Source organism: Pempheris klunzingeri, chromosome 12 (genome assembly GCF_042242105.1).
Source record: "Pempheris klunzingeri isolate RE-2024b chromosome 12, fPemKlu1.hap1, whole genome shotgun sequence".
Lineage (NCBI taxonomy): Eukaryota > Metazoa > Chordata > Actinopteri > Acropomatiformes > Pempheridae > Pempheris > Pempheris klunzingeri.
The window spans coordinates 1,689,132-1,716,389 of NC_092023.1; the positions used below are offsets into that span (position 1 = coordinate 1,689,132).

The 27,258-nt window shown below is 46.3% G+C and overlaps 1 protein-coding gene across 1 annotated transcript in view; it reads right to left on the reverse strand.

Annotated features, from left to right (window-relative positions):
• Positions 1 to 12,043: 12,043 nt before the first annotated feature.
• itga9 (integrin, alpha 9) overlaps positions 12,044 to 27,258 on the reverse strand; it is a 43,869-nt gene continuing 28,654 nt past the window's right edge. Inside the window, exons 16-28 of the mRNA XM_070841397.1 lie at positions 25,114 to 25,266; positions 24,121 to 24,197; positions 23,541 to 23,688; positions 20,189 to 20,275; positions 19,967 to 20,046; positions 19,680 to 19,763; positions 19,154 to 19,262; positions 18,932 to 19,039; positions 17,397 to 17,522; positions 17,090 to 17,209; positions 16,910 to 17,005; positions 13,583 to 13,702; positions 12,044 to 12,221 (exon numbers count right to left, since the gene is read on the reverse strand). Of these exons, the coding sequence (XP_070697498.1) occupies positions 12,123 to 12,221; positions 13,583 to 13,702; positions 16,910 to 17,005; positions 17,090 to 17,209; positions 17,397 to 17,522; positions 18,932 to 19,039; positions 19,154 to 19,262; positions 19,680 to 19,763; positions 19,967 to 20,046; positions 20,189 to 20,275; positions 23,541 to 23,688; positions 24,121 to 24,197; positions 25,114 to 25,266 (1,407 nt within the window). The 3' untranslated portion in view covers positions 12,044 to 12,122. The remainder of the gene's footprint in view (positions 12,222 to 13,582; positions 13,703 to 16,909; positions 17,006 to 17,089; positions 17,210 to 17,396; positions 17,523 to 18,931; positions 19,040 to 19,153; positions 19,263 to 19,679; positions 19,764 to 19,966; positions 20,047 to 20,188; positions 20,276 to 23,540; positions 23,689 to 24,120; positions 24,198 to 25,113; positions 25,267 to 27,258) is intronic.

Here is a 27,258-nt window from a genome sequence, read left to right on the forward strand (position 1 = left end):
CAGTGTCTCAGTACTTTCTGCACCAGCTGCTGTTCTCTAACAAGAAGCTTAACAGCAACATTCACAACAGGTTTGATCCATGAATCCACCAATACATTTCCTGCTTCAGTTAGAATTGGTATTTAAACAGTCCTCCTCATCCTGCTGTTCACATTCTGACATCATGAGACCAAGACGACACCTAACAGTTGATCAGCAGCACCTCAACACTGGAGGCTTCAAACAGGAAGTCCTCAGACGGAGGTGTTCACTGAGCTTAGAGGGTCACAGAGTGTCATCAGGAGGTTGGAACAGTGATACAGAGACTGGAAGAGTCACAGAAAGGAGAGGAGTGGACGTCCTTTGGCCACGTCCCAATTTATTGAGACACTGAAAATGTTTTGTTGTGGTATACCTACCACTGTTGGTAGATTTTCTTCAAATAAATAGTTTAAAATGAATAAAATCACCAGTGCATGCTTCTACTTAAATGTCCTACTTTCATGATATAATATCACTGTAGCATTCACTTTTTACATTTTCCATATATTTCACCTGAAAGCTGAATATCCCTAACTTTTTGTGACTAGTGTATATAAACATGCCACCTTGCCTGAATGGCCTCCCTCTCTGTTTCTGTGTCTTCTATCAAATACGAAACCAGAACATGATCTGTGTTGGGCTCAAACACTACATGTGGTCACTTGAAGCCGTCTTTCACGTTAACCACCGGGGCCAGACTGGGCGCCTCAGGGTGGGATGAGGTCTTCCTCAAACCCAGCTCATCGGTCTCTGGGTTTGAGGTCTGCTGGGCTCGATGGATCTCCAGCTTCCTCCTCCACTGGAAACACAAGGCTGTGGCCTCTGCACCGTCTGAGTCTGGCTCGGGCTGCTTCAAACCCTGAAAGAGGGAGTGATCGTCCAGTTTTAGTGGCTCTGCAGACAAACAGCAGGATATCTGGTATCATCGCACATTTGTTAGGAATTTGAAGCAGGATTTACTGTGATGCAGGCCGTCTCTGCAGCGTGGACCCCACGCAGGACCGTCTGGAGCAAATTTTGTGTGTTCTTCACCAGGATCTCATCAGATGATTTGCACCCAGGTGTTACAGCATTGACACTTTAAGAAAAAAAACTGGCTCATTACTTTTCCTGATTTTAATTCTGGCTCAGTTCTCTACATGCAGGTTAAGTCTGAACTCCTCTCACCTGGAGATGATGCTGAGCTGGCTGGTGATGGTGAGAATCTGCTCAACTATGAGGGAGAGTTCAACCGTGCACTGTTTATCCAGGCAGTGGTTGGCGATGACTCTAATAAACTGAGTCACTGACTGGCAGTGTGTGATCACGTCCTTGGCTGCACTGACAAACGCCTCTTTATTCTGGAAAAGAAAAGGAATGCGGATGAGGCAAAGATCAAGATCAAGGCAGTGAAGTGCTCTCTGGTGGTCGGTACCGGTATTGGGCCTTTCTTCTTCAGGTACTGAGTCATGTAACACAGCGTGTCGGCCATCTTCCTGGTCACCTGGACAATTCTGTTGTCCTTAGGATCCCAGCTGTCACTCTCTTGCTTTAGGAAGAGGGAGGTGTAGGTCAGCAGGGACGCGTCTTTGTGTGCACCAGACCCCACACCATCCTGTGGAGACAAATATCTGATTGTTACAGAAAGGAATCACTGTGCTGTAACATCTTGTTAATCATGATACCTACATCTTTTTCCATATTTCCAAGTCCACGTTTTTCCCTCTTGATATTTGTGTCTGCAGCACCTCCACTCTCTGTGCTCTTGCCTTTCTGCCAGGACGTCTCCATCACGTCAGAGGGAAATTCCACCTCTTTGACTTTAAATGGGACTGAAGCCAACACTTCTCCGCCGTCCTCGGACGCTCTGCCCTGCAGTCCGGCCCTGATCTGCTCTTTAGCCTCCTGGTGAATCCCGTCTTGCTTCATGATCTCCTCCACCACGTAGTGAGCTTTGGCTGACCAGCACTGTATCTGTACCTCCAGGCTGAGGGTGTCGCAGACGAAGTGAGTCTCCACCATCAGCCTCGCCCTGCTGATTATATCTGAGATCTGGAACGACAGGTGGTCGTTGATGGACCTCAGGTTGGAGCGGGCACGTGGGTTGCGGATGTAGTTGAAGCAGTGTTCCACTCTTCTGGTCGCAAGTTTTACATTTTCAAAAAGTGTCTGCGCCACATTTTCAAATTTCTGCTCTGCATCTTCGGTGTCGTTCTCCCTGAAGTGTTCAGCAGCAAAATAAGCCATGTTGGCAATCTTCTGAAGCGCAGCGTCGTAATCCTTATTTGCTTTGCTTAAATGACCAGAAAGCACTCTGATTTTAATCAAAAGGTGTCTCTGAAAGAATTCTGACTTTGCAAGTTGCATCACACTCGGCATTATGTCGAGCTCTTCGGCAGCTTTAAGGAAGGAGTCGGTCAGTGTTTTTAGCTCATCCTGGTATCCTGTTAACCTTTTGGATTTGTAAGCACTTTTACAATTCAGGCTGGTTAGCCTCGCCGCCTCTTGGATTCGAAGTGAGTTCTCAGACAAAGCCGATAACTGTTTCTGAGGGCCCAGCTGGTTCATGGCAGTTGACGTTCCCAAAATCTTATCGAGAGAATTGAGCAAAATCTGAATAGACAGGCCCCAGAGGATACAGAGCCCCTCAAGCTGATCCACTTTTCCTTCCATCGAGGTGGAAAACTCAAGCAGATACCTGGTGTTGTTCTGTGCTTTGTTCAGCTTGTTGTGCAAAACGCTGAAAGTTTCCTGACTGTCACTCTGTGAGGTTAAATCAGACGACGTCAAGAGCTGGACCACGTCAGCGCACAGAGTCATCACTTCATTTAGCTGCTGGTTGACGGCGGCTGCTGCTGTCGGGAGACTCCCTTGCAGCTCGGTGTAAACAGAATGATACCAGGATCCAGCCACCGGCAGCAAAACCTTCCGGGTGTTGTTGATGAGGTCAGAAAACTGCGTGCTGTGTTTGTAGATGCTGTCTGTGCTCATCGCCGAGCTCATCGCCGTCTCTTGAGCCGTCTGGACGAGCAGAGGAGTCAGTGACACCAGTTCTGCCCTGAAACTTTCCAATGTCTGACGATCAACCGCATCAACGATGGCCAAAGCTTCCTTTGCAGCTTGAGCGTAACAGTTGGACAGCTCGAGAACAGTGGTGCAGGCCCGGTTGAGCGCTGTCACATCTTTCCCTTTAGTCACAGTTACAACTTCATACAGGAGGGGTAAAAGGTCAAAGTCAAGAGGCTTGTGGATCAGTCTGGGCTCATCTGAGACAGCTGGGATCATTAAATCATCTCTGTCGCCTTTATGAGCCAGTTCTGCTTCTATGGTTTCCTCATCCAGGTGCTCCTCCTCAGGTTCAGTTTGGAAATCCCTCTTCATGACTTCCAAAACAGGAGAATCGGCAGCTCTTCTCATGTGGTCCAGGTTTAGTTCGCAGGCGTCTTCGACCAGTAAACACGACTGTGAGATTTCAGGCTGACGTGCCCCCTCCCGCAGCGGGCTCAGGAGGTGTGGATGCTGTTGGCCGTCCAGTCCCTGTCGGAGCACTTTAAAATGCTGAATAGCCATTGAAACATTGTCTGAAAAAGTAGAGTACACCTCCACGTTCAGACTGGAGCCTGACAGCATGTCTCTGACTGACTCCCCCACTTTGCTTTGAGAGGTCTGAACCTGCTTCAGCAGCACCAGGAGGCCGTTCCTGTAGATGGGGTTATCACTTCGGTCCAAGTGTCTCCTCACCGAGTGGATCGCCAGCTTCATGTGACAGATGAGGTTTGCTGCGTGTCCATCAAACAGGTCGTAGGTTTGCTCTCTGTACGCGGCGTCACATCCGTGCCGGTCGCTGATCATCTCATTAACAGCGACACTGGTGAACTCCCGCACATCCACGACGTCACTGAGAGCATCCTGAAGCTGACTGCTCTCCTCCTCCCATTTCTGACACAACTCGTGAAGCTTTTGAACAGTTTGCATCGAATCCTCCTCCAGCTCCAGAGACAGAGGTGCGATTCGAGCTCTGAGCCTGGAGAGGCAGGCTCTCGAGTTCTCCACGTTCTCCAAACTCTTTGCATCAGCTGCCACAGCTGAGACGAAATGTGCCACTTGGATTATTCTATCAGTGGAAGATATGAAATCCTCAACCAGTGGCTGAATAAAGCTCAGCTCCATCTTTGTAGAGGAGTGTGCAACCAGGATCTGTCTCGTCACACGTAAAAGTTCCCCAACTATCGAAGATGCTGTAAGAAATGTATCCAAGACTTGATAAAGAAGAGCGGACATCAAAGCTCGGTCAAGCATTTGTGTTTGCTGCGTCAACAAAGTGCAGCTCTTCTCAAGGCCCTGCTGAGGATCATCAGGGTCCTCCGAAGACTTTAAACTCCTTTTCATGTGCGACCAGAACCGTAGGACGTGACGACAATGACCCACCACTGTTTGCCGAAACTCTCTACGAGAAGAGTTTGCCACGACCATGCAGTGAAACACAAGATCTCTCACCACGCTGTCAAAGCCGCTGGCTTGGATTGAGGAGGTGGAAGAATCAGTTAGTATTTGCAGCAGTCTGTTCCTCCTCTCTGTGTAATATCCACAAGAACCCAGCGGTCCAATGTGACATTCACTTCTCAGGGTAATGATAATGTCACTCACTGAGCTCTGCACCTTGTCCAGAATGTACCTCTTGGCTTCCTGTGCCTGCTCGCTGGAAGGGTGTTTGATGGTCGTGCACATGGCCGTGTGCAGCATGGAGATGCATCTCCTCAGGGTCTGCAAGCAATCTAGGAGCTGTTTCGTCTGCCGGGGATCCTGTAAGGAGTTTGCTCTCTCCACAGTCAGACTGTTGAGGAAAAGCAGAGCGTCAGAAAACCCTCGGAAGGACTTGAGCAGAGACTTGATGTCTGAGGAGGAGCCCAGCTCAGAGAGGCACTCCAGAACCCGATCGGCGGCCGATACAACTCTCCTTACAGTGGCATCGTCGTCCAGTAACAGAACCTACGAGTAGAGAGGTAGATGAGGGGATTTGTTACTGCGGCTGAACAGTTGATATGCAGTGCAAACATTCGTGCTCCCCAGATGATTAAACCTGGTGACTTTGACGATCCCCTGGGCGACATTTCTGATGGTGACGAGATCAGGTGAACATTATAATCTGTCTAATCACAAAACAACATTCCCACCAGCCTTCGCTCTGTCGCTGACACACCAAACTAATATGGAGGACATGATAAACGTTATACATGCTAATCATCAGCATGTCAACAGGTTGTTGGGATGTTAGTGGCTTTACATGGAGCTACAGTTAAATACAGTTTAGTCATCAAATACAATGACTAAAACATTTAGTAGAGAAAAAAATGCACATAAATGAAATAGTGATGAACTGAAGAAGTTCTTTGTTTGAGGGCACAGACTGAATGTATAAAGTGCTTCATGGTGGGAGTGAATAACATTATGAAAATAGATATTAAGGGTAAAAACTGAATTTTCTCCACTGGACAAAGATGAGAAACAAGTTTTTGTGTGTCTGCCTGCTGTGACTGTTTGCAGAAAATGTTGAAATTTAAATTGCTGCACACAAATAAGATACTGAAATAGTAAATATTGTGTCACAGTGCGTCAGTGACCAAAAAGGGCTTTTGTTTTTCCAGTTTAGAAGAAATAGATGATGCAACCCCCCTTTCATAAATCATAGACATGACTGTGCAGATAAGATATCAGCAGCTGACCCTGGAAAAAGTTCACTGGTCTCACAAATTAACGAACAGTCACTTAAACTGGAGGCCCTGGCTTATCCCAGAAGAATCTGAGAAGAATAGCTGAGATGTTTCAGGTGTGAAATTCAAAGCAGCCGGCGGTTTGGCCTCTGCTGCGGTTAAGTAGTATTCCCATTTAAGGAAACCTCCGGGAAAGTCAGGAGCTTCTTCTGCAGCTGCAGAAGATGGATCTACTGGAACCTGTCAGTGCTTTAATCAGTCGCTGCCTGCAGCCATTCCTCTCTGCCTGTCCGTTCATCTTTAAAAGTTCAATACTTTATATTGAATGGTACATTTAGTAAACACACTTGCAGCCTTGTTTTCAGTGGGGAGAAGAAGAAGCACGCTTTACTTTGACTACTCCCAGGAAGACGCTCTGAGTGGCGGTGATGAGCTCGTCCCTGTGCTCAGTCAGGCTGGGCTGGATGTTGAGTTTCTGGGCCGCCAGCAGCACATGTTGTCCAGACACAGTGACCGACTCCAGCAGGGACGACATCTCCATGTGCAAAACTTCATCCTCTGTCTCACTGATTTGCCTGGAAGTACAGAACCTGCTGTTCATCTGAGAATACACTAATAAACCTACAGACTGCTGGGGCTACAGTTTTACAGATATATTCTCCAGTGAGCTGCACATACCTGGAGGCCTCTGCTGCCATGTTCTCAGTAGCTTTAGCCACGGCCTGAGCGGCCTCCTCCAGCTGGCTGAACTGTTCAGGCTCCTCTGCGCTGTCACACAGCAGCACCAAGTGGCACAAATGACTTGCGATTGGTGCAACCACCTGCTCCACCGCCGCCGTCCTGATCAGCCCGTGATCCAAAAAAGAGGACATAGTTAGCAGAGAGACTCTCCCCGGTTCCAAAGACGTGCTGCAGAGCTGCTGCTGATTCAGTGTGGCAGCTGAATTAATAATTCATTGGACTCCACAGAGGATCTTTCACCGTTTCACAGCAACTGTGGTCACCTGACCAAACACAACCAAACAGAAGTTCACCAGGTTTAAAGAGGGATTAAAGCTTCAGAAATACTGTTTTTGTGTCATCATCATTGTCATTGTGGGCATGATAGACTTTACTAAACACGGTGCCTTCAGGTAAATATAAAGTTTACAGATAATAATAAATCAATAAAGCTGTTGTCTATGATAAGAGTTCACAATATCATCTTTATCATATGATCATGTCTTGAGAACTGTCCCACATTTGCTTTAGTGGGGACACTTATGTTACCATTCTGATAATATGCATTTAAATCAATAAAAGATGCAACATAAAACATGATGGTGTTTCATGGATGGTGGTTCAAAGTCACCAATTTAAACCAGTCATTCCTGGCAAGAGTATTAAAGACTGAACACTAGTTAGCAAGCAAAGAGGTTGAAATGGGAAACAAAAGAAACTGTGGCTGATAGTCAAATAATGAAACAACTCAAAGTGGTGGATAAACAGTCTGAAGTCATTTGCATGTGGATTTAATCTGATTGTGTCATTTCTTTTCAAACTGCCAGATTTCTCCACAGAGCCGTGGCTCAGGGCAGACGGGCTCTGGATCATGTGCTTGCTGCAGAAATAGCCAGATGAGGCTCCCTGGACAGAAAAGAGCTCAACGGGCAGGTCCACACACTTCACACTGTTTTTATTGATCCCAGATGAACAGTGCTAACACATATCAGTGAATGACTCATGAAAAGTAAAGATATAATAAATGAAAAGAAAAAACAGTGAAAAAGAGAGAAGAGTGGAGGAACAGTGATAAATAGTTACTCCTACAGGACACAAGGGGGCGCTGTGTCCTCACAAATATAAAACACCTGAACCCAAACTTCTACCTGCTCTGTGGAATGAACTCCCTGAAAAGAATTGATTACATTCGATTGCATTACATCTGACATACAGGATGGAGTTAAGGGTCTGAAGTTTGCTTTTCACCACCCTCATCTGGCTGAATGATCTCTCCACTTCAGCATTGGAGTGTGGCAAAGACAACACAGACACAGCAGCCATGGCAAGTTCCTGAAACTTGATGTCAGCTGCATCCCTGAACTTCCAGATCTCACCCCAGAAGCCCAAACCACTGCTGGACAATCTTGTCTCTCTCTGCAGGACAGTAGCCAAGGAGCTTGGCTAGTTTTTCTGTTTCTCCCAGGCTCTTATTGTGCTTTAGAGTTTCCTCTACATTGAAAACTGACATGTGCTGCAGTGCTTCAGTGTTGTCTGTCAGTGAGGGAGATGCTGAAGGCTACACACCGCTTTCTCACATTGTTCTTCTCCTCAGGCGCAAAGTGGAGCTCAGCTGCCTTTGACTCAAGAAGATAACCAAGGTTTATCAGACTTTATCAAGAAGTTTAAATAATAGGAACTGTGTATTTTATTTGTAACTAAATTGTTCTCATTGTTCCAGGAATCATTCCAGCCATGTCATGAACACTGATTTATTGTATGTTGATGGATATAAGAATAAATGCACAATGTAAACATACAAGAATGATGACATCTGAGATATTTGGTGGTGTTATTTGACCTCTGCTCTCCAGAAACCTCACAAGGATCTTTGCTTCTTACATATCACTGCCAAAGACCACATATATTAATACAATGTTCATACTCTGCACATTATCACACAGCTTTCTGAGACTCCACTGATGTATGTGAATAGAGATGTGATGTCTGGAATGGAAAGAATCATTGAATGAAGTATGTTGCTATGTCGCCGCCCACACATCACCTCCTTTGCAGTGGGCATGGTGAGCTAAATAGTAGATCCCTGGTGTGCTACACTTTATGGATTGTAGTCCTGGTTGTGCAGGAGTTTGTCAAAGATGACAGGAGAGCCCACAGGAGGAAAGGGATCTGCCAGGGGTCGCCATGGTGACAGCGTTTGACAAAACCTCAAGAGCTTCATAACTTTGCATCATCCACATCTTGGGAATGTTTGGACTGAATTTGAGGTGTCTGTGGTTAAACTGCTGAGAGAGAGACGTCCCAGAATAAGACACTAGGTGGCGCTATGACTGTGGTTCAAAATTAGCATGTGCATGTCTTCAGAGCCGGACAGTCATCAGACAGTAACATGTGGTGAAAATAGGACCTTGTAGAGTTACTGCACTGCGTTGCCATGACAACGCCTTTTGACAGAGACTCACAGTTTTCACTCCAGACCAACATCAACGTCTGGAGGCTTCCCTGACCACATTTGAAGTGGATCTGGTCAACTGGCTGGTCTTGAGACATCATAGCGTGAAACATAGCATTTCCTGTGAATGAATGTTGACATGTAGACGTCTTCAGGACAGGACTTTTATCAGACATGACAAGTTTGGTGCTGATTGGATCACGTACAGTCAAATTATTAACAACTTCCTGTTTCATGGTGAGACACTGAAGTTTGACAGCTCGCCACGCCCACACCGTTAAAGTTTGGTAGAGACTTTTAATAACTCTTCATCGTTGATGTCTTCTCTACCAGCTGACCCAGTTTGAAGTGGATCACTTCAGCCCCCTCGGACTGGTTCGTTCATTTATGACCCCTGTAAATCACCAAAAATGTACTGAAAATCCAATATGGCCGACTTCCTGTTGGGTTCAGGTCATTGCTCTTAGAGACTTTTTTGTTCGTCTTGAAGAGACACATGAACCCACCAAATGTTGTACATGTACATAAAACACAGTTCCGGGGCTTGAGATTAGGGGGCGCTATGGAGCCATTTTGCCACGCCTATTTGTAAGACCCATAAAATATGTAATTTTTCACCACGACTGATGCGTGTGCAAAGTTTCATGAGTTTTCCTGCATGTTTAGACCATTTAGACAATTTATTTCAGATACATTATCACACCGCTTGGTGCTCGGACCCTAATTAATAAAGTTAATAAATGATCTTTACTGTAAAAAACACTGTAGAGCAGAAGCCCACTGATTGGTGTTTGATAATCAATATAATAATCAAATCCCTTCTAAACTTCACGTGAGAGTGATGAGGAGAGTCGGTCCATTTCACAGACTGATGATTGGTGAGTGTGAATATTTCCTAAAATGAGACACATGTACACATCTGATGGAAGCGGTGAATGTTTAAATGACAAACTGATGATTAAAACTGACCGACTAAACATTTCAGCTCTCAGATGTGTGTCCGTAAAGTGTGTAAGTGATGACAGGTGGAAAAAAACCTGATGTTCAAGAAATATTACTGCAAATACACCTAAAAACGTTTCTGTGAACGTGGTTGCATCCATCCAAGCAGCATCCAGAGCCACAAAGTGTCACTCTAACATTTATCAACAGATAAATATACAGACTTTCAAAACAAACGTACAGCACACGATAATGGAAATGATACTCAGTGACAGTAGTATAACGTGATTAACGGTGACAACAAACATACAAACAAAAAAATATAACCATCACAGTTAAACTTTACCAAAAAAAAATGTCAAGTGTCGGTTTCTCTGCATCCAGGTTTGGCACCGCTCTAACAGACGCAGAGGGAAGACGTGAATGTGTACAGTATATGCCGTCATGCCAGTGGAATTAAACGGTAAAATAAAGTTTCATACAGCACAAGAGAGCCAAGCGATCGTAGGAGCCATAAAGTGTCTTAGCACTGGAGCCTTAGAGAAAGTGTGAAACATAGTAAAAATATCATTTTGTCCTTTGGCATTGCACATTTAAATCTGACGCTGCAAAAATCCTAACACACTGTGTATCTGTTTTAATAAAACTCATTATAACCTCACTGAGAAATTCTCAGGAACAGTTTTTGGAGCATAATTTAAGTTTTTTTTGTGATAAAATGTGTAAAATTGTTAACATTCTTCCTTTTTTGGGGACATTTAATATAAAAATAGAGCTCACTGCTCTGCTTTCTTTCATTCACAGTCCAGCCGAGCTTTCAAAAGACCTTTGGGGTGAAAATTTGAGGAGCTGTGAACTTTAACAGATTTTCAGGACACCAACATTCCTCCATGTTGACTTAAAATAAGCTTTTCCCAGGAGCCCCAAAGAGCTCGTTTATGTGCAGCACATTCCCATTCCTATTTTTAGGGAATTACTCATGGCACGGGCCCCCGTAAACGACTGGAGGTGGACTCCCATCGCAGACTTTCATCTGGCCATGAAAGTGGCCACGGAGAGTAAAGTATCTCGTATTTCACCCTAAAACCCAACGCCTAATAACATAATAGTAAAATTAAATATGGTCCACTTAGGTGAAGTCTGGAAAGGTTCTGGACTTAAATCACGATCAGGTCTTTTGTCCCGACGTGCGGTGAATCATTTCCGACAGCATTTCAGTGAGAATCAACTAAATTATCTTCACTTGAGCCTGGAAACTTTTGGGGGGGCCGTATAACGAGTCATCTGCATACCTGAGCAATAGTTCCTGGCAAAAGCAGCTTCAGATAATTCGCTCTAACTGCACATTGCACTTTCAAAGCATCCAGAGCGCTGCAGAGAGGAAAGATTCCAGCTGAAACGTGACATAATGGCCTCAGTTAGGCAGACCAGCACTAAGGGAATGCTTATGGAAAGTCACAGAGCCTGAGATGTTAGTGGCACTTTTACTGGGACGTCAGTGTCTGTGAGACATGAGGACACAGAGGTGTGATCACTGTGTGTGTGTGTGTGTGTGTGTGTGTGTGTGGGGGGGGGGGTTTCTAACACATAATCATCTCTGTCTGATTATCTGTGGGAGGGAGGGGGGGCAGTCAGATGTGAAGAACAGATACTCAATAGATGGAAATAGTAAAGAAGAGATACAATCTTTCACTCCCGGGAAGAGCTGAATATACAAACGGCTCCGATCATATACTATACAGGACATATCTTTGGCACACAGAGTGAAGCTATGGAGCCAAGGCATTCATTCTTATCAAACATCAGTGCTTTTAGGAAAACATACTGGAGATACAGTATGTTTATAATGGCCTTCAGAACCCCAACTCTTCTCCGAGCCCAGTTTTACACAATATGGCTTAAAGTGTATGTATAAAAATAAATTTGCTATGTAACACAGCCCTGAGGGTTTGTTGTCCACCAGTCTCCGTGCCGTCTCCACACCCCCGGACGGATGTGGGTCTCCATCAACAGCTCCGCTGGCTGGGAGTTACCTCCTTTGAGATTAGCTGAATTCCACAGCAAGTGTCCTCTGGCAAGCCACCCTGTCACCTCAGAAGCCTGTTTCCTGGACCCCCACCCACAAAAAAATATCAAGTCTCCAAAAAATAAGGAGAATGTTCTTCTCTTCCACATATGGAAGACTGAAGGGCCTGGTGCCACTGGGGCGGCTGGGCTGCGAGACCATGTGCTATTGGATCCTTCCCGACCCAATCCCTAATCTCATTGGCTCCTCTGGGACCCCCCCACTGCAGGTCTCAGTGGCTCTTTTCCATCCAGTCCCAGCTTTCCTCGCTGTCCTTCCTGTTCTTCTCAGCCTCGATGATCTCTCTGTAGCGCCGACGGAAGAATCCCATCTGTCAGAGAGCGAGAGGGACACGGGTTTGACAGTTTAACACAGCGATGGGACTGTTTTATCGTGTTTTCATATTTATTTATCTGTGTTTTTTATCATTTTAAAGGGAGCACTCTGTCTGTAGATCTAGAACATAAAAGTGTGCATGCAGTGTTTGGTAATCCTGTTTCTAGAAGGAGCTTCTATCAACACAAGAGATTTATCAGATTATTCTGCAAAAACAGCAACATTTTTAATGCAAGAATTTCTATTTTTGATTCACACGACCGTATAGTTTGATTTTACACGGCTGTGCTGAAACAATGAGAGAGTTTATGTGTCCTTTCCGCTGCATTATTGCAATAACAACATAAATCTAACGAGTAATAACTCAGACTTTGAGTTCACTGTGATGGATTGAACATCTTTAAGCTACAAATATCTGCACATTGAGATTTATCCCTCAGTGAAACTAATGGAAAACAATGGCTGTCTGGCAGATAGGAAATCAGTTTATAACATCCTGGCATGGGAAGCTTCAAAAATGGCGTCAGTAATGGAAAACATACACAATGTGGAGTTAACAGGCTTAAACCAGAGAAAATCAGCGGCATGGATGGAAGCAAATCAAGCATTTCCTCTGCAGAAATGTGTCTGTAGGAATGTCATATTGTAATTTACATTTAACTGACCTCTAACATGCGTTCGCTGAGTGCAGCATAAAGGAGCAGAGAGGGGATGCAGAGAGCAGAGGACTCGTGGTGTGCTGGGATGCTGCCTCTCTCACTACGCCTCCATTCATTTATCTGCGTTTGACTGCTACAGTTTATTGATACAGACCTGTACTCTCCTTAGGCATTTCCTGAAAAGAGCAATACAGGACATGTGCTGCTCTTGTAAGTGGGGTTTATTTTGGCAAGGTCCGAGGACCTGGGGGTCGGAGGGGAGGGGGGGGAAATGTATCCCAGGACCTGCATTCCAAGGTTTAGTTGTGGTATTCCCAGTGGAAAATGGAAGCAGCGCAAAAGAAAAAGGAGTTTTGTGCTAACAGGGCCTCTGGATGTATGTTTAATTACCATTTCCCTTCTTCTTTCATGTGAGCAGTATGGTGTGAATTATTGTCCAGTCTGTGATTTGTCCTTTTCATGGCTGTTAAAGGCCCCCAGCAGGCCTCCCACCCCCACCTCCTGCCTCCCCCTGCCTCCAGCTGTCTCTCTACAACTGGATACGGCGCTGACGTCCGAGCAGGCTTCCGGCTGTGACATACGAGTTTGTGACAACTGCTCCTTGTTTACTCGTGTGGCCTCGGCAAAGCGCTGCTAGAAAAACAAGCAGCTCTGCGAGTGATGCTGTGAGCTGAACGGTAACAGCGTGTCGGTTTACCTTCCAGAGGAGCACGGCCAGCAGCAGAAAGAGGAGGATCCCCACCAGCAGGCTGATGGCGATGATCCAGCCGACGACGTAACCCCTCGGCTCCTGGCTGTGCAGGGCCTCGAAGACCAGCTGAAACACAGCAACACTTAGGTCAGCCAGTGAGTCACATACTCACACATACAACATGCACACACACACACACATGGACACACACAAGAGTACTAATGAAGTCATGTGCTGCTAATGATGCAACGCAGTGCAACAATAACAAGGAGACACGTCTGGTTTCGGCCTGTGAATCCGACCACAGTGGGATTTATTCTAAATATACAGTAGGACACGCCAGCAGGAAACCAACAACAAAATCAGAATCAGTTTATATCAAGTTTCAGGCAACATCCAGTTTTCTGTCCCTTCTGTGTCTTCAGCCTGAGGTTGGAGCTCATCCAGGGCGGGGCAGGGCGGCCCCCTGACCATCAGCAGCTCTTAGCAGCACAACATGACATCTTTTATGACATGTTTTTCACTGACGTACGTAGTGATCATTTTAGCCACGCTAGCAGCAAAGCTTCACGCATGAATCAGTGTCTGTCCGTCCGTCCGTCCGTCCGTCCGCCTCTTTCGTCCAGACTGAAAATGGCGGTCTGACCGATGTTTGCAGCAATGAAATAACGTTGCACTAAATGGTTTTACATTTTTATGTGCACCATGAAAATGATAATAAAGAAACTGATAGAGTGATTAACTGATTGATGGTCTCCAGAGGATGAATCCTATTGATTCTTGTGATTCTCAGTCTTTTAATCACCGGTACAAAACACATCACAGAACTACTCCCTCAGCTCGACCGTCACTGTCTCTCAGTACGTGTCTACGCATGAAGTATTTATATGTATTCTAGTTATATTTATCTTATTTCAGTCCAATTCAAACTAACACATCATCCACTCCCTCTTCCAGTTTGCTGCTTCGTGCCTTTAAACTGAATCCTTGAGGCCCAGAATGAGGCTCGTTCTCAGACGTTATCTCGTCCAGTCCGGGAGGTTTGACATCTCTTAAAAAACAGCCTGGTTCCATAATAAATAAGAGCTAGTGAGGCTGTTTCCCATGACAGGAGTGAACGCTGACCCTCTGGATAATCTGTCACTGACAGCAAAATCACTCCACCAACTGTAATGTGTAACCACGATGGAGGGAAGTTATATCTGGTAACAAATGCTGTATTTATTACACCAGTGCCTGTTTGATTTTTTAACAATTATACAACAATACCATTCGTTTCATTTGTGTGAGTCTGCTGTTCTATTTCAAAACAGCAGTTTAATACTTCTCTACTCGAGTCATTCAAAACAATTTACTTTGAACGCTTAAATTGATCTGCAATGAATTCACAGCGGTTTGACTTGAGTGAAATATTAATTCCTCTGCACCACAGCTAAGCCTGCTTTAGTGCCACAGTCCAGGCCTTAAATGGAAAACAACACAGTCACTGGGAACATAAACTAGGTGGGTTTATTTAGTAATGATCTTAAACAAAGGCAAATAATACATAATCTCCCAAATGTCACATAATCCTGCGTAATTAAAGTCCCTGCAAACAATAGTGGGAGGGCGTCAGAGCTGCTGCAGTGTGCAGCCCTGCACGGGCTTTGAACACAAATGTGGCATGAGACGCCAACTGTGGGCCAAGACCGAGTGGACAAGTGGATATTAATCTCTCTGTTGAATAGTTTCCCACATTAACACCTCCCCCTCGCTCCGAGCTCTGGAATCTGACTGTTGTTATGCATGCCAAGGCGCTTGCGTGGACAGAGAAGATGAAAGCTCCTCTGCTCGCTGCTCTCTGACTCGGACTTTCCCAATTTAACTTGTGCAATCAGTTAAATCTGGGAATCTGTGATTGAATGTGGAGCTCGTCCGGCTCAGCTCTGTGCTGCTGAGGCCGGAACGTACAGCAGAATCCTACAGATTGATGTCCGTTTGTTTACATGTCACGGGGGATTAAAAAGTGAGCTCGCTGTGAGCGGCACAACCAGGGATCACAAATCATAGTTTACAGTGTGGACTCGAGCTGGCAGGGATCCTGGGGGAAAAGGTTACTGTGTTTACTGAAACCTCGGGGGGTAATAATGGCTGGAATGAGCACGCTCGCTGAGTGCCGCAGCGGTGCGCGGGGTGGACATGTTCATGGCGGGTCTGGATTTTCCGAGCTCGGGGTCAGCAGGGCTGCAGCCCGGTCAGCATCCTAATCACTTGAGAGATCCCACCGCTGGGCCCTCCGTGCAATCATCACATGGGATCTGGGGGGCCATTCAATCACTCAGCGAACGGCGGCGGGGGGAGGAGGGGGTCTGTCCTTGAGCACAGCTGAGGCCCCCGAAAACAGCTAATGCCACCGTATCGTCCACCCACAGCCCCCAGCTGCTCCCCGGGCTCACACCAGGGGCTCAGGGGGGGTTCGACTACAGAATGTAAATTAAAAAACAATATATTGATATATTTATGCCAGCACAGCCACGCAGTGACACCCTGCACTTCAGGCAGAGCGCCGGGACACCAGGAACAATATGTCCAGCATATTAATCCAGGTTTAAAGGGCCAGTTCACCCAAATTACACTAAAACATCATTTGTTTATGTGGCTAAGTGCTCCACTATGTTCACCGGCTGCTCCTACCTTGCTGGTCATGTGCACTAATGGGTTAGTCAGACATTCTTCAGTGAAAACAGCTCTGCTGTGGCTGCAGGGAGCCGAACTGTGAGCGGACCGAACTAAAGCTGACGGCCATAAAATCTAAACAAAGACAAGAGGCTGAAATGCTAAAAAGAACTATTGGAACACCTTCATGTTACACACAGTCATCTGACGAACTGTTGATGTGAAACCCAGAAGAACCCACGGTGACACACAGCTTTTAAATATCCCTTTACAGCTTTTATCCTTTAGTTTAACTCCAGAAGTCCCTCAGTGACTTCCTGCTGCAGTCATGTGACCCAGTGACCATTTCCAAAATGTTGGTCTGCCTGATTAAAACCTGAGACACAACCAGCTGATGTTAAATAGTTTTAGTTATTAAAAGGTGAGTCTCAGACAGTTTAACAGCTCTGATCCTGTCCTGGACTATATGAACCTGTCCTGACTGTGTTTTATGTAAAAGTTGATATGAAGCAGCTTCTAAAAATGATGCTGTGACATATATCGGGGTAGGATCTCTAAAATAAGTGCAGAAATGTGTTCCTTATGGTTTTATGTGCCCCATAATTTCACTTAAAGGAGATACTCAATGGAATCACGTAAAGTGCATGTAAATGAAGGGTTAACAGTTCATACACTCACAGAAATGTCCTCCGGCAGCCCGTTTGGCACCTCCACTGCTCTTTCATTTACTTGCACGTTGCCCCTCGTGACAAACTGGATCACGGATGAGCTGTCCTGTGGGTGAGACAGTGGATCTCTGTTACTACTAGAGTCACCATGACCTGCAGAAACAGAACCAGCTCGCCACATGATTCTTACCCTCTTAAGAATTTCAGTGTTGAGTAAAAGTTTTATATCGATGCTCAAAGCTTCTTCTTTTAGTTGTGGACCCAGACTGCAGGAGATGGTCATGCACGCTCTCCCAGGCCGGTCACAATCCTTTTAAATAAACAACAGAGAGAGAGAGAGAGAGAAGAGGAAAGAGAGAGTGAGGGGAGGATGTGTGATAAACAGATGTTGGCCCGACTGAAACAACAAAAATAAAAACAAGAACCCTCACAGGGGGGGGGGTGACTGTCAGTGACCTCTGAAATGTCAAAGTGCAACATGAGGGATGCATGTTTACCAAGACTTTGCGTCCTGATTTGGTGAAGAAGGCAAATATGGAGTGGAAGATGTTCTCTCTGTCCTGGGGGATGGTGCAGGGTGTCGGGTTCCTGTGAAAGGTGCAGTTCCCTCGGCCCTCAGCCACCTGAAACAGACCGGGAGAGACAAAAACTGAGAAGAGTTCAGGTGAAAAGAGGCGCCTGAGCATTTCAGTCCTGCTTGGATCTCATGTCCTGGTGTGTTGTTTTAAGAGATGATGTATGTACCTGATATTATGTCTGTTACTTTCACACCTACTGTATGTGATGTGCGTTTAACTCCTCTGCTCCAAAAATCATATTCAATGAGACAAAACAGAGCTGAGTTAAAACAGGACGTACAGGAATCATATTTATGCTGCAGAGATGATTTTGGATTGAGGTTCGACAGCAAAAATGTGCACACAAGCACTTCTGTCACCTGAACTGGCCCAATCCCGCTATTGTTCGAGTCTCCAGGGCTCACAGGAAGTTCTCCCCAGCAAGAAACCTGTCCCCCTCCCTGACAGATTTCCCATATGGAGTGATTTAGAGGTGTCAGGTTTATTGCCCACCCCCCAGGGAACACTTCCCCTTTCCCCTCTCCTCAGGCCGACCTGAAGCTCTGGAGGTGGAAGTCTCCGCCGGCCGGCCTTATTGTCCGCTCTGCTGCCACCCAGCATGTCTGAGCTTTTACGGCCGCACTTTCTCATCTCCTGTGTTCCTGCTGCTGAGGAGATTCATGGCTCGCACTAACTTTAATTTGATGAAAATGATGACTGAGGGATTCTGTGCAGAAAAACTAGAACATGTGGAGCAACGGCCAGGAACTTGTATGTCATGCTTGAACAAATGCAGGTCTGTATAAAAAGTAAGAATATCTGGCTATAAAATATAAGTGTGCAACTGTCCGGTGTGCCACAGGCCAGACGCGGCGCTCACAGCGTTTATGGTGTGTGGTTGCAGGCTGGGGATGGTACGGGGCAGTAGCCAGCTCTGCAGGTGTCCCATTCCCGTTTCGTGCAAGCTGTCTGATCCCCTGAAAGTGATTCCAGATGGGCTCAAGGAGGGTGGGATACAGTCAACCCCGTCTGCCCATTCACAGTAAATACAATTAACAGCATGAGCTCCCCTCAATCTACCTATATGAAAGGAGCAATGCAAGGGTTAAGAAAACATCTAAACCCAGTGGGAGTATTGTGTTTCTTTATCTAAATGCAAAATGTTGTGAAACAAAATGGTTGCCGAGCCTCAGTAGCAGCGTCAACACTTTCACTTCGATTTTCACTGGCCCGGTGGTGCCTCACACTAAGTAAATTGACCATGCCATGACAAAAAGCCCACGGTTTAGCAGCTTTCCCCCACATAAAAGTGTCCTCAGAGGTGGATACAGGCAGCTGTGCCATGAAGAGAAGCGCAGCGGCCGGGCGTAGGCCGGATTAATGAGCTCAAATTGTGGCTGCCTGCAGGTGAATAAGCTAATAAATAATGATTTGGGCTGGATAAATAATGTAGATAGACTGCTGTTGGCATCCACCTGTGTTTCAATGATGTGGAACATGTCAGCTCCGCTGCCAGCCAGCGGGTTGGGTATCCTGATGTCCACTGTGGAGCCAGGCAGCCTGCTGGGCCCTTTGTTTATGGCCTGAAACCACATCACACGGAGACGGGGAAAGGTTTAGACAAAGGGAAAGAGATGTGAATATATAGAGAAATGTGAAAATGCTGCAAAATCCTGTATGCACAGCGCTGGCAGTACCTGGAAAGTGAGATTGAGAGGCTGAAAGTTGCACTCCATGTCCTCCAGCTGGACGAAGCGCGAGGCATCGATGGAGTTTCCGTACACAAAGGAGGACGGTGTCACCACGCTGCAGACAACATGCATGTCCAGGAGACAGACGGACAAAGAACGGTTATCTGAATGCAGACTTCATACAAATCTCTGGCTTCAGTCACGTTATTAGCTGGACAGCAGAGTTTTCTTTAGCAGCTGAGATATGTATCCGGCTTTGCCCCGAAGCCTCCCTCCACATTAAAGACAGCCTTATCAGATGTCAGAGTTCTGGGAGATTTGGGCTGTTTTACATCTCTTTCCCTTCCCTGTGAAGCAGAGCTCCGATAAAGGGTTCACAGATAAGCCTTTTCAAGTTGACATGCTCCATACTGACAAAAGCACTCCCCCTCCTCTCGGGAGCCAACAGATGTGCAACCAGCTCAGGTCTCCAGTGGAACTTTAAGTTTGTGTGATAGTAACTCCAGAGTTTCTGCGTTTGTCTGGTTCTTACCCAGTGATAGTGGTGTCCGTCTCGTGAACCAGAGGGATGGACAGATCCAAAGTGTTGTCAGACAGTTTGTGCTCAGGATTGGCGCTACAGCAAACAAGGAAGAATTAAGTTAGTCAGTCAATTTGTGAATTAGTTCAGGATTTAACTCAATGAAAATAAACTCTCTGTGGGTCATAAAGAAGGGCACGTTCATGGGGATGAATCAGGATTTTAATTCACAGGAATCCCCTCATCATAAAAAATGACTTATTAAGTACACGTGAGCATGTGTGACTCTTCATACTCACCTCTTAGCCTGAACTAAAAACTGCAACGTGTCATTGTCCCCAGAGAGCTGAGTCGTGTCAAAAATCACTGCAAAATGATACTGAGGAGAAGAAGACAAAATAAACCAGCGGTCAGTTACCGCATTTCCCGAATATTTACTGATTCCTCTGTCAGCAGGAGGCTTCTGCACACACATGCTTTAACGACACCTCTGAAGATGCTGTGCACTTCTTTTTAGCTACCTTAGTCTGTGCTCTCATGAAAGGAAATCCCACGCTGCAGCGGAGGAAGTCCAAATCAACAAGTCCACAGGAAATACCCTTCTCTTCCTGCAGAAAAGACAGATAGAGAGAGAGAGAGAGTGAGAGGAGGAGACGGACGGACAGACAGACTGACTGGAGACAGAGTGGGTGACACTCGTGGAGACGCAAGCGACAAAGAGGAAGATAGACTGATGTCAGAGATGAAGCCACAACAGTATAATCTCTACAGCAGCTTAAACACACACACCTTAGTGCGTTTGTTGTTAGAAAGAGGCGTCTTTATGTAAAAGAATAGCTTCTCATCTTCTAAATTAGGTTAAACGGAGAATCTCCAGAGGTGATGGCACACACACATCTTAGCGGGTGGGTAATTGGACAACCTCCAGGCTGTGTGTTTGGAAGCTTGTCTAAACAATATGGAGCTTCACCGGCTGCGCTGTGTAAACACTCGGGCCTTGACCCTACGAGGAGTAAGAATTCTTTTAGCGAGAGTTCACCGCGAGGCTGTCGGCTCTGTGAGCGCAAACTGGGGCAGAGATGCTTCACGATGTTAACTAAAGAGACGAGACGGGCCAGCGCTCCTGGAGGCTTAAGGTAAGTCATACAAAACGTCTGCGTGCGCGGGCTGCCGTCCAGGTTGGGCCTGTGTTTATGAGGCGTTTCCAAAAGAGATAAAGACAGGAGGTGTGAAGGTTGTCTGTGCTGACACATTTAAAGGTAGAGGTATCATCCACACTCCCATTCCTCTTATTCAGCAGATTCCCAGAGTGAGTCCAGGGCGCGGCCGTGCCCTCCATCTTCATTAAGTCAGCTTAAATAAGCAGCGCCGTCCTTTGCATGGGGACTACAGCGAGCCAGCCCTGTGAGGGGGGGTGGGGACCCCAGCACGACTGGCAATGATGGAATTTCCTCTATTTCCTGTATTCCTCTGTGCTGCTGTGCAAACACCGCCCGTCCCACGGGGCTGGGCAGGATTGGGGAAGTCGGCCTGTTTACCCATCATCCACCTGGCAGCCCTTGAGAGAGAGCAGAGCACTCAGACATGTGGCGTGTGGTGCCTCCATGGGGAGCAGAGCGACAAGACTCTGTTTGTTTAGCACTTCTTCACTTTCTGTCTTTTGCTTACTTTTTCTTGTCTTCCTCTGCTGGGGAACAAATGCACGCAGGGATTTTGACAAACGACGGCCCCGTTATATTTCAACAGGACTGTTTATCCTGCTTTAGTGTCAGCTGAAGCATCTACTGGAGTAGTAGGTCAGAGCAGATGACAACACACAGGAGGCCCATTTTCTACATGTTCCACATATCTCTATATATCTCCATCCAGCTCGTTCGGACACGGCTTCACTCCCTTTACTGCCTTTTCAAAGCCTCTGTCACCGCCTACTTTACACTTTCTCCTCAGGTATGAAGATTAACATCTACCTTTGGCTTTCACAGCATGTGTGACGCTGCAGCCAAGAAAATCAGTGATTCGTTTATTCTTAGCTTGGAAGGCCCAGTGAAATTCACAACTTCACACATTTCTCTGTTGCACTCCCAAATTTCTGGGCTTTTGACCACAGCGCTCATTTATTCTCACTGTTACATCACCAGGAATCAGAGGTGGAAGAATATTCAGATCAGAAGTTTTTGATTGAAATGAGTTTTGTCTCATGTAATATAATTAATTATTACATAAATACATTATTAAATATGTAATTGTTCATCATGGCGTGCTGCATATCACTGTTGCCCATGAATATCATGGTATTAATCTAAACTCTAGTCCCACCACACTGCTGCATCATAATGTAGAAGTGTAAAAGCTCCAAACTAACCAGCGACTGTTCCTTTCACACTGATCTAGTGGGGGTAGAGGTCGAAACCACTACCAGGAATACAATGACACAAAACATCTGCCACAGCTCGGCCTCAAACATTTCACAGATAAAAAAAGAAAACAGAAGCTGGTGCAGCAGTCCCACGGGAGCGGAGGCAGTGCTCCTGAAACCAGTTCACCTCCGCAGCTTTCTGACAGCTTGTGTTGCAAGAACAACAGACAGATAACACACCCCGCTCTAAAATATGAGGGGAGTAGGAGTTCACGCTTCGCTCACTGGACAAAAAGCCTCAGGGGAGGATTGGGAGCCGATCTTAACTTTGCAAAAAGGGGTCACACCACCACCTCCAACTTCTCCGGCAGTAATTAGAAGTGTCTCAAAGAGCGTACGGCAGTAAATCTGCCCGGTGGCCTCTGTGTCATCTCTTCATTCTGTCCACTTCCTGTTCCCTCTGTTCAGCCCCCCCGACTTATCAGGTTCCTGAACAAAATTAGGCTCTACGGCTGCTGGTAACCTGAAACGTACTCAGTTCATTAGATTAGCTATGAAACTCAAACTGAAACACGTTTTTCTAATATTTGCCTGCAGCATGTATTCTATTTAAATTCAATTTCAGAGTTGTTGGGGGGGTTTAAAATCGTGCCGTGGGTTGGGCGCTCACAGGAGGTGGAGGATAAACATGGGGTCCATCACGAGGGGAAAAGCCCTCATGATGGATGCTGTCCCCTCTGGCATGTGAGGAGCTGCTCCCGTCAGAGCGGCCGTCCGACGTGGCGTCTCGCTCAGCTGCGAGCCGACCTGCTGGCCCGAGCGAGCAGACGTGAGCTGTGAAATCCATCTGCATACGACGGAAAATCTCTCAGGTTTAATGTGGGATGGCGGTGGGTAGATATTTCTTTACCATCGACAGGACGCTGAAGTCGTTTTGTGTTTGAGGTCAAAGAGTGTGAGCAGGATCAGGATCAGGATGAAGCTCAGTCCTAATCCTCACTTTACATACCTGTATTTACCGATTCAGCGTGGCCCTATGAGAGCTTCACATGAATAACATGATTTGAACGGTACATAAGTCAAGGTTGTGGTAATGTGAGGTATGTGTGTTTGAGTTTGTTCTCATGCACACAGCTCATAGGTTGCTGACATGGTGTGTCTGAATGACTCAGAGAAGCGTATGGCAGGTCAGCCAGAGGAGCTGCTGTGAGACAGGACAGCTGCTGCTGCTGCTCTGCACATCCTTTCATGTGGAGCTCAGGCGAAGCTTTAAGTTCACCAGCCCCCTCGCAGGTCTGTCTTTTTACACGCTTCACTGTTTAGGCTGCACTCCTGACATTTAATCAGTCTTTACAATAAGCCTTCTTTTGGAAAATGTGGAAAACTAATGATGCCGAGCTGATTCGAGGAGGCAAAATCTGCCTCTCTGTATCATTTCAGCCACATGCATCATACATTAACACACGCAGCCCAGAAAATACACAGCAGATATTTCAGGGGTGACAAGAGAAGCAGACCTTCTGCCAGAAGTTGATGTAGAAAACTTCTCTGGAGAAGTTAAAGTAGATGTTGGTGTCGTAGGCGTCGTCCCCGGCGTTGGAGATGGTCAGGTTCAGTGAGACGTTCTTCACTCCTCCGAGGGCCAAATGGGCGGTGCTGTGCAGTCTGATGGGAACATTAAGCAAACAATGAACTCCAGAGGATAAATTCACTTCTCACACCAACTGCAAGACTCCACAGGAGGAGCAGCAAGGAAAGACTTATATTAACAAATAATCTAGGTTTGTTTTATTCAGAAATGTGTGCTTTACAGTGGAAGTAAACAAAGAGGAGAGAGAGAGAGGTAAAACAAAGAATATATGTAAGAGATGAGTCCTGTTTACCAGGACAGACAACTGTCGGTAAATGCAGGCAGTGAAAGATACACAAGAATAAGAGAGGGAACTCCCTAAGTATGGAAAAACATATGGATATCCTCCAAGCATGCGTCATGGCTCCACTACCCACACCCACACGGCCTATGACGTCAGCGTGCTTCCTCAGGACCGAAGGAAAAGACAAAGAGACGAATCTAAAGTGTGAAGTGAAGGTTTTTACCCAGAGAGCAGCAGCTTCCCATGAAGCCTCAGGTCTGCAGCGCAGTCGTCTGACAGGCAGTTCTTCTCAAACCAAGTCTGAGGAGGAAACAGTAAAGTACACAGTTCATATGACCTCATGCCGCCCGTGCACGGAGCACACTGCCTCCACGTTCGGTCTAGGGGGCAGTGTTGTGTTGTTTTTGGAGCTTCCTGGTAGATTTCTATCCAGGAAGGCCCAACTCTTTACTCTATCTGATCTCTCCTTTAATCAGTCATAGGATGGTCTTTGGTTTAAGACTAAATCATGAAAGGAAACTTAAGTCAGCTTCGATGTAACGCTGATGAGTTTAAGATAAATGGATTCTGCGGGTGCTGAAAGACGCAAATCCCCCCACGCTTTTTAAGACGTGCAGACAGTGGGGAAACACATGTGGGGCAGGTTAGAGGTGGGTGCAAAGAAAATAAATGAATCAGTCTTTTTGGACTCCACTCAAGAAAAGCTAACCCAGACAATAATAAGCTGGTAACCAACACCAAATCATTATAAGCTCAATTTGAGCTATTTCCTTCATTCCTTCTGTGGTCCGAGCGAAGGCACGACTTTGTTCTTTATAATCAGCAGAGGAGACGAACCATAAAACAGTCTGAAGTTATGTTACACTGATCATCCTCTTGTCTGCATGTGTTGCAGCGTGCCAAGAGTAGGATGATACAGTATCTGAAACATTTAGAATCAAAAAATGAGATAGATGCTTAAATTTGACAAAAATCATTGTTTTTTTGACACTAAATTTAAGTGAAAGAGCAACAATCCTTATCCTTATAATTACCTGCTAATATCTGGGTGTTTGTTGGGTGACATCTCTAATCATGTATTAAATATAAAGGTTCCAGCCACAGGACAATAAATATCCAGTCATTTAAATGGTCACCTGTCTACACACTTATTTAAACACCTTAACTTACATCTATTTATAAAATATCAGTCCCACGTCATCCCAAAGTGCTTTACCTCTTTCCTCACTGCGATCTTGTTTCCTTTCCTCCATCGCAGCACTGGAGTCAGAGCGGGCAGCTCTCGCTCCTGGTGTCCCGTCAGCACGTGCTTCCCGAGGCCGTAAGCCACCTCGAACGTGATGGCAGTGAACACGTCCTTCACGTCCTTCTGCAGAGAGCGAGAACAACAAGAGGCTGCTGCTGAGAATTTGTCCCGTCGTGTTGAAGCTCATTTTAACCTCGAAGAAACAACTGTCATGTGACAGCCTGAGCGGTTATGGAAATTTAACATCTTTCTCTAATCGACGCCTGGCGCAGAGACTGATTATGCTGCAGATTATGGTGGGATCTGGATCTGATGTTATCACTCTAATCTCTGTGCCAAAGACCCAAAGGCTTGAACACAGATGTAAATATAGTGAAGAACCACAGTCTGACTTGGTTTAAAGGGACGTGTGACACCACTCTCTCATCAATTACTGGTTCTTTGCTGGAAGCTATAAAAGCAGGGCCACCAGTGTGCTCTCAGCACAGGCTCTTTAACATGGCTGTCTTCTGACCAGCTGGCACTGCCTCTGAGAGATAGCTCTGCATTTCTGGCGGCTCCGTCTGAGACCACAAAAGAAGTGTTTGATTTGGCATCAGGTTTGGAAACAATGCAGACAGAATGAAAACAGAGAGCTAAATGTGATCAAATCCCAGCTCTTCAGTAGATGACAGAGCTGAGAGACGTACGTGGGAAAAGCTGATACTGACGTCTCTTTCTCATCTCTCCTGCCCATCACAGCTACACTCGGCTCTTTGAGGGCGGCTCGGTGGGTCTGGCTCTGGACTCGGCGTCTAACAGCCGCAGCAAAACACACAGCAGCTCCATAGGCAACCTGTGTCCACTAACACGGAGACCAAACCCACAACGTAAACACAGAGGGCTTCCCTGTGTTTTCCGGTGGTCACTCAGGCCACTCGTTCTTTTGCACTTTCTCTCTTTTGTCCGTTATCGTAGTATTTTCCATTGTCCACCCACCCATCCTCTTTCGTCGGGCAGGCGCAGAGCCAGTCTGGGCTTTGAACACATCACCAGTGGGGAGCCCACCCAGCTCAGAGTTATAGCAGGAAAGAGCGAGCGTTAGGGCAGGACATGAGCAGACAGAAACACCGAGATCTGGGGCTCATTTGGGAAATGGTGCTGCACACAGATAAAGACGCGGCCTCGCTGATAATATCACGATTTAATGTTTTTTCTGTTGTTGTTTGGTTGAAAATAGGGCTGCAAATTATTAAAAAATAGCTGGAGCTCAAGCTTCAATCAATTAATCGACTAATCATCTCAGCTCTAATTGAAAATGGCAGTTAACGGTCCATTACTGCAGCGGTGCTGGTCAGTGATGAGGCTGGGTCACACAGATGCACGAGGTCGACCTCACATCCATCACTGCTCTGTGATTCAACGCCTCGCTGGGCTTATAGAGACGGTGTTGTTCTAGCAGTGTGTCGGCTCAGCTGGGAGGTACAATGTTGTAGTCAAAGCTGGACAAGTGGTTTGTGTGCGATGTGAGGCACTGCCAAAGCCCTCAGCCGCGGTGGCCATTAAAGCAGAATGCTTGAAGTGACCCCTGTCCGCTGGCCTCTGAGTGAACCGACCCCCTGGGAGTCGACCGCTCGGGTCTCCGGCCCCAAACTCCCACCGCTTATCTCACAATTTCACAAGCCCCACGAGATCTGGGGGACATAATGAAATGAAAAGTGGAGTTTTTGTGCAATCTCATGCTTTAACAGTGACTTTTATGCACAAGTAAATAACTAGTGTGCTGTGGAGGGATTTCCGGGTCTTTTTTAACAGAGCATCCATTATTGTGCGCATATAGGAGCGTTTCTTCTTGAAACACTGGACTACAGACTGCTAACTAACTGGAGAACTCCCAAGACTCACAGCAAGCTCATATTAAAAGTGCCGGAGGCCGTTCGGTAACACTTGGCCCGAGCTTTTATTATCCCTTGATCAATGCTGCCAATCGCCCCACCCGTGTCCACGCCCCTGGGCCCAGTCACCTCCTCCCTCCTGATCCTGCCCTGAATTCCTGTATTTATGGAACAGGGGAGTTCCTGAGCTCCAGCTGAGAAGGACACCGACCAGTGTTAACTGGCTGCTACCTATAATTTT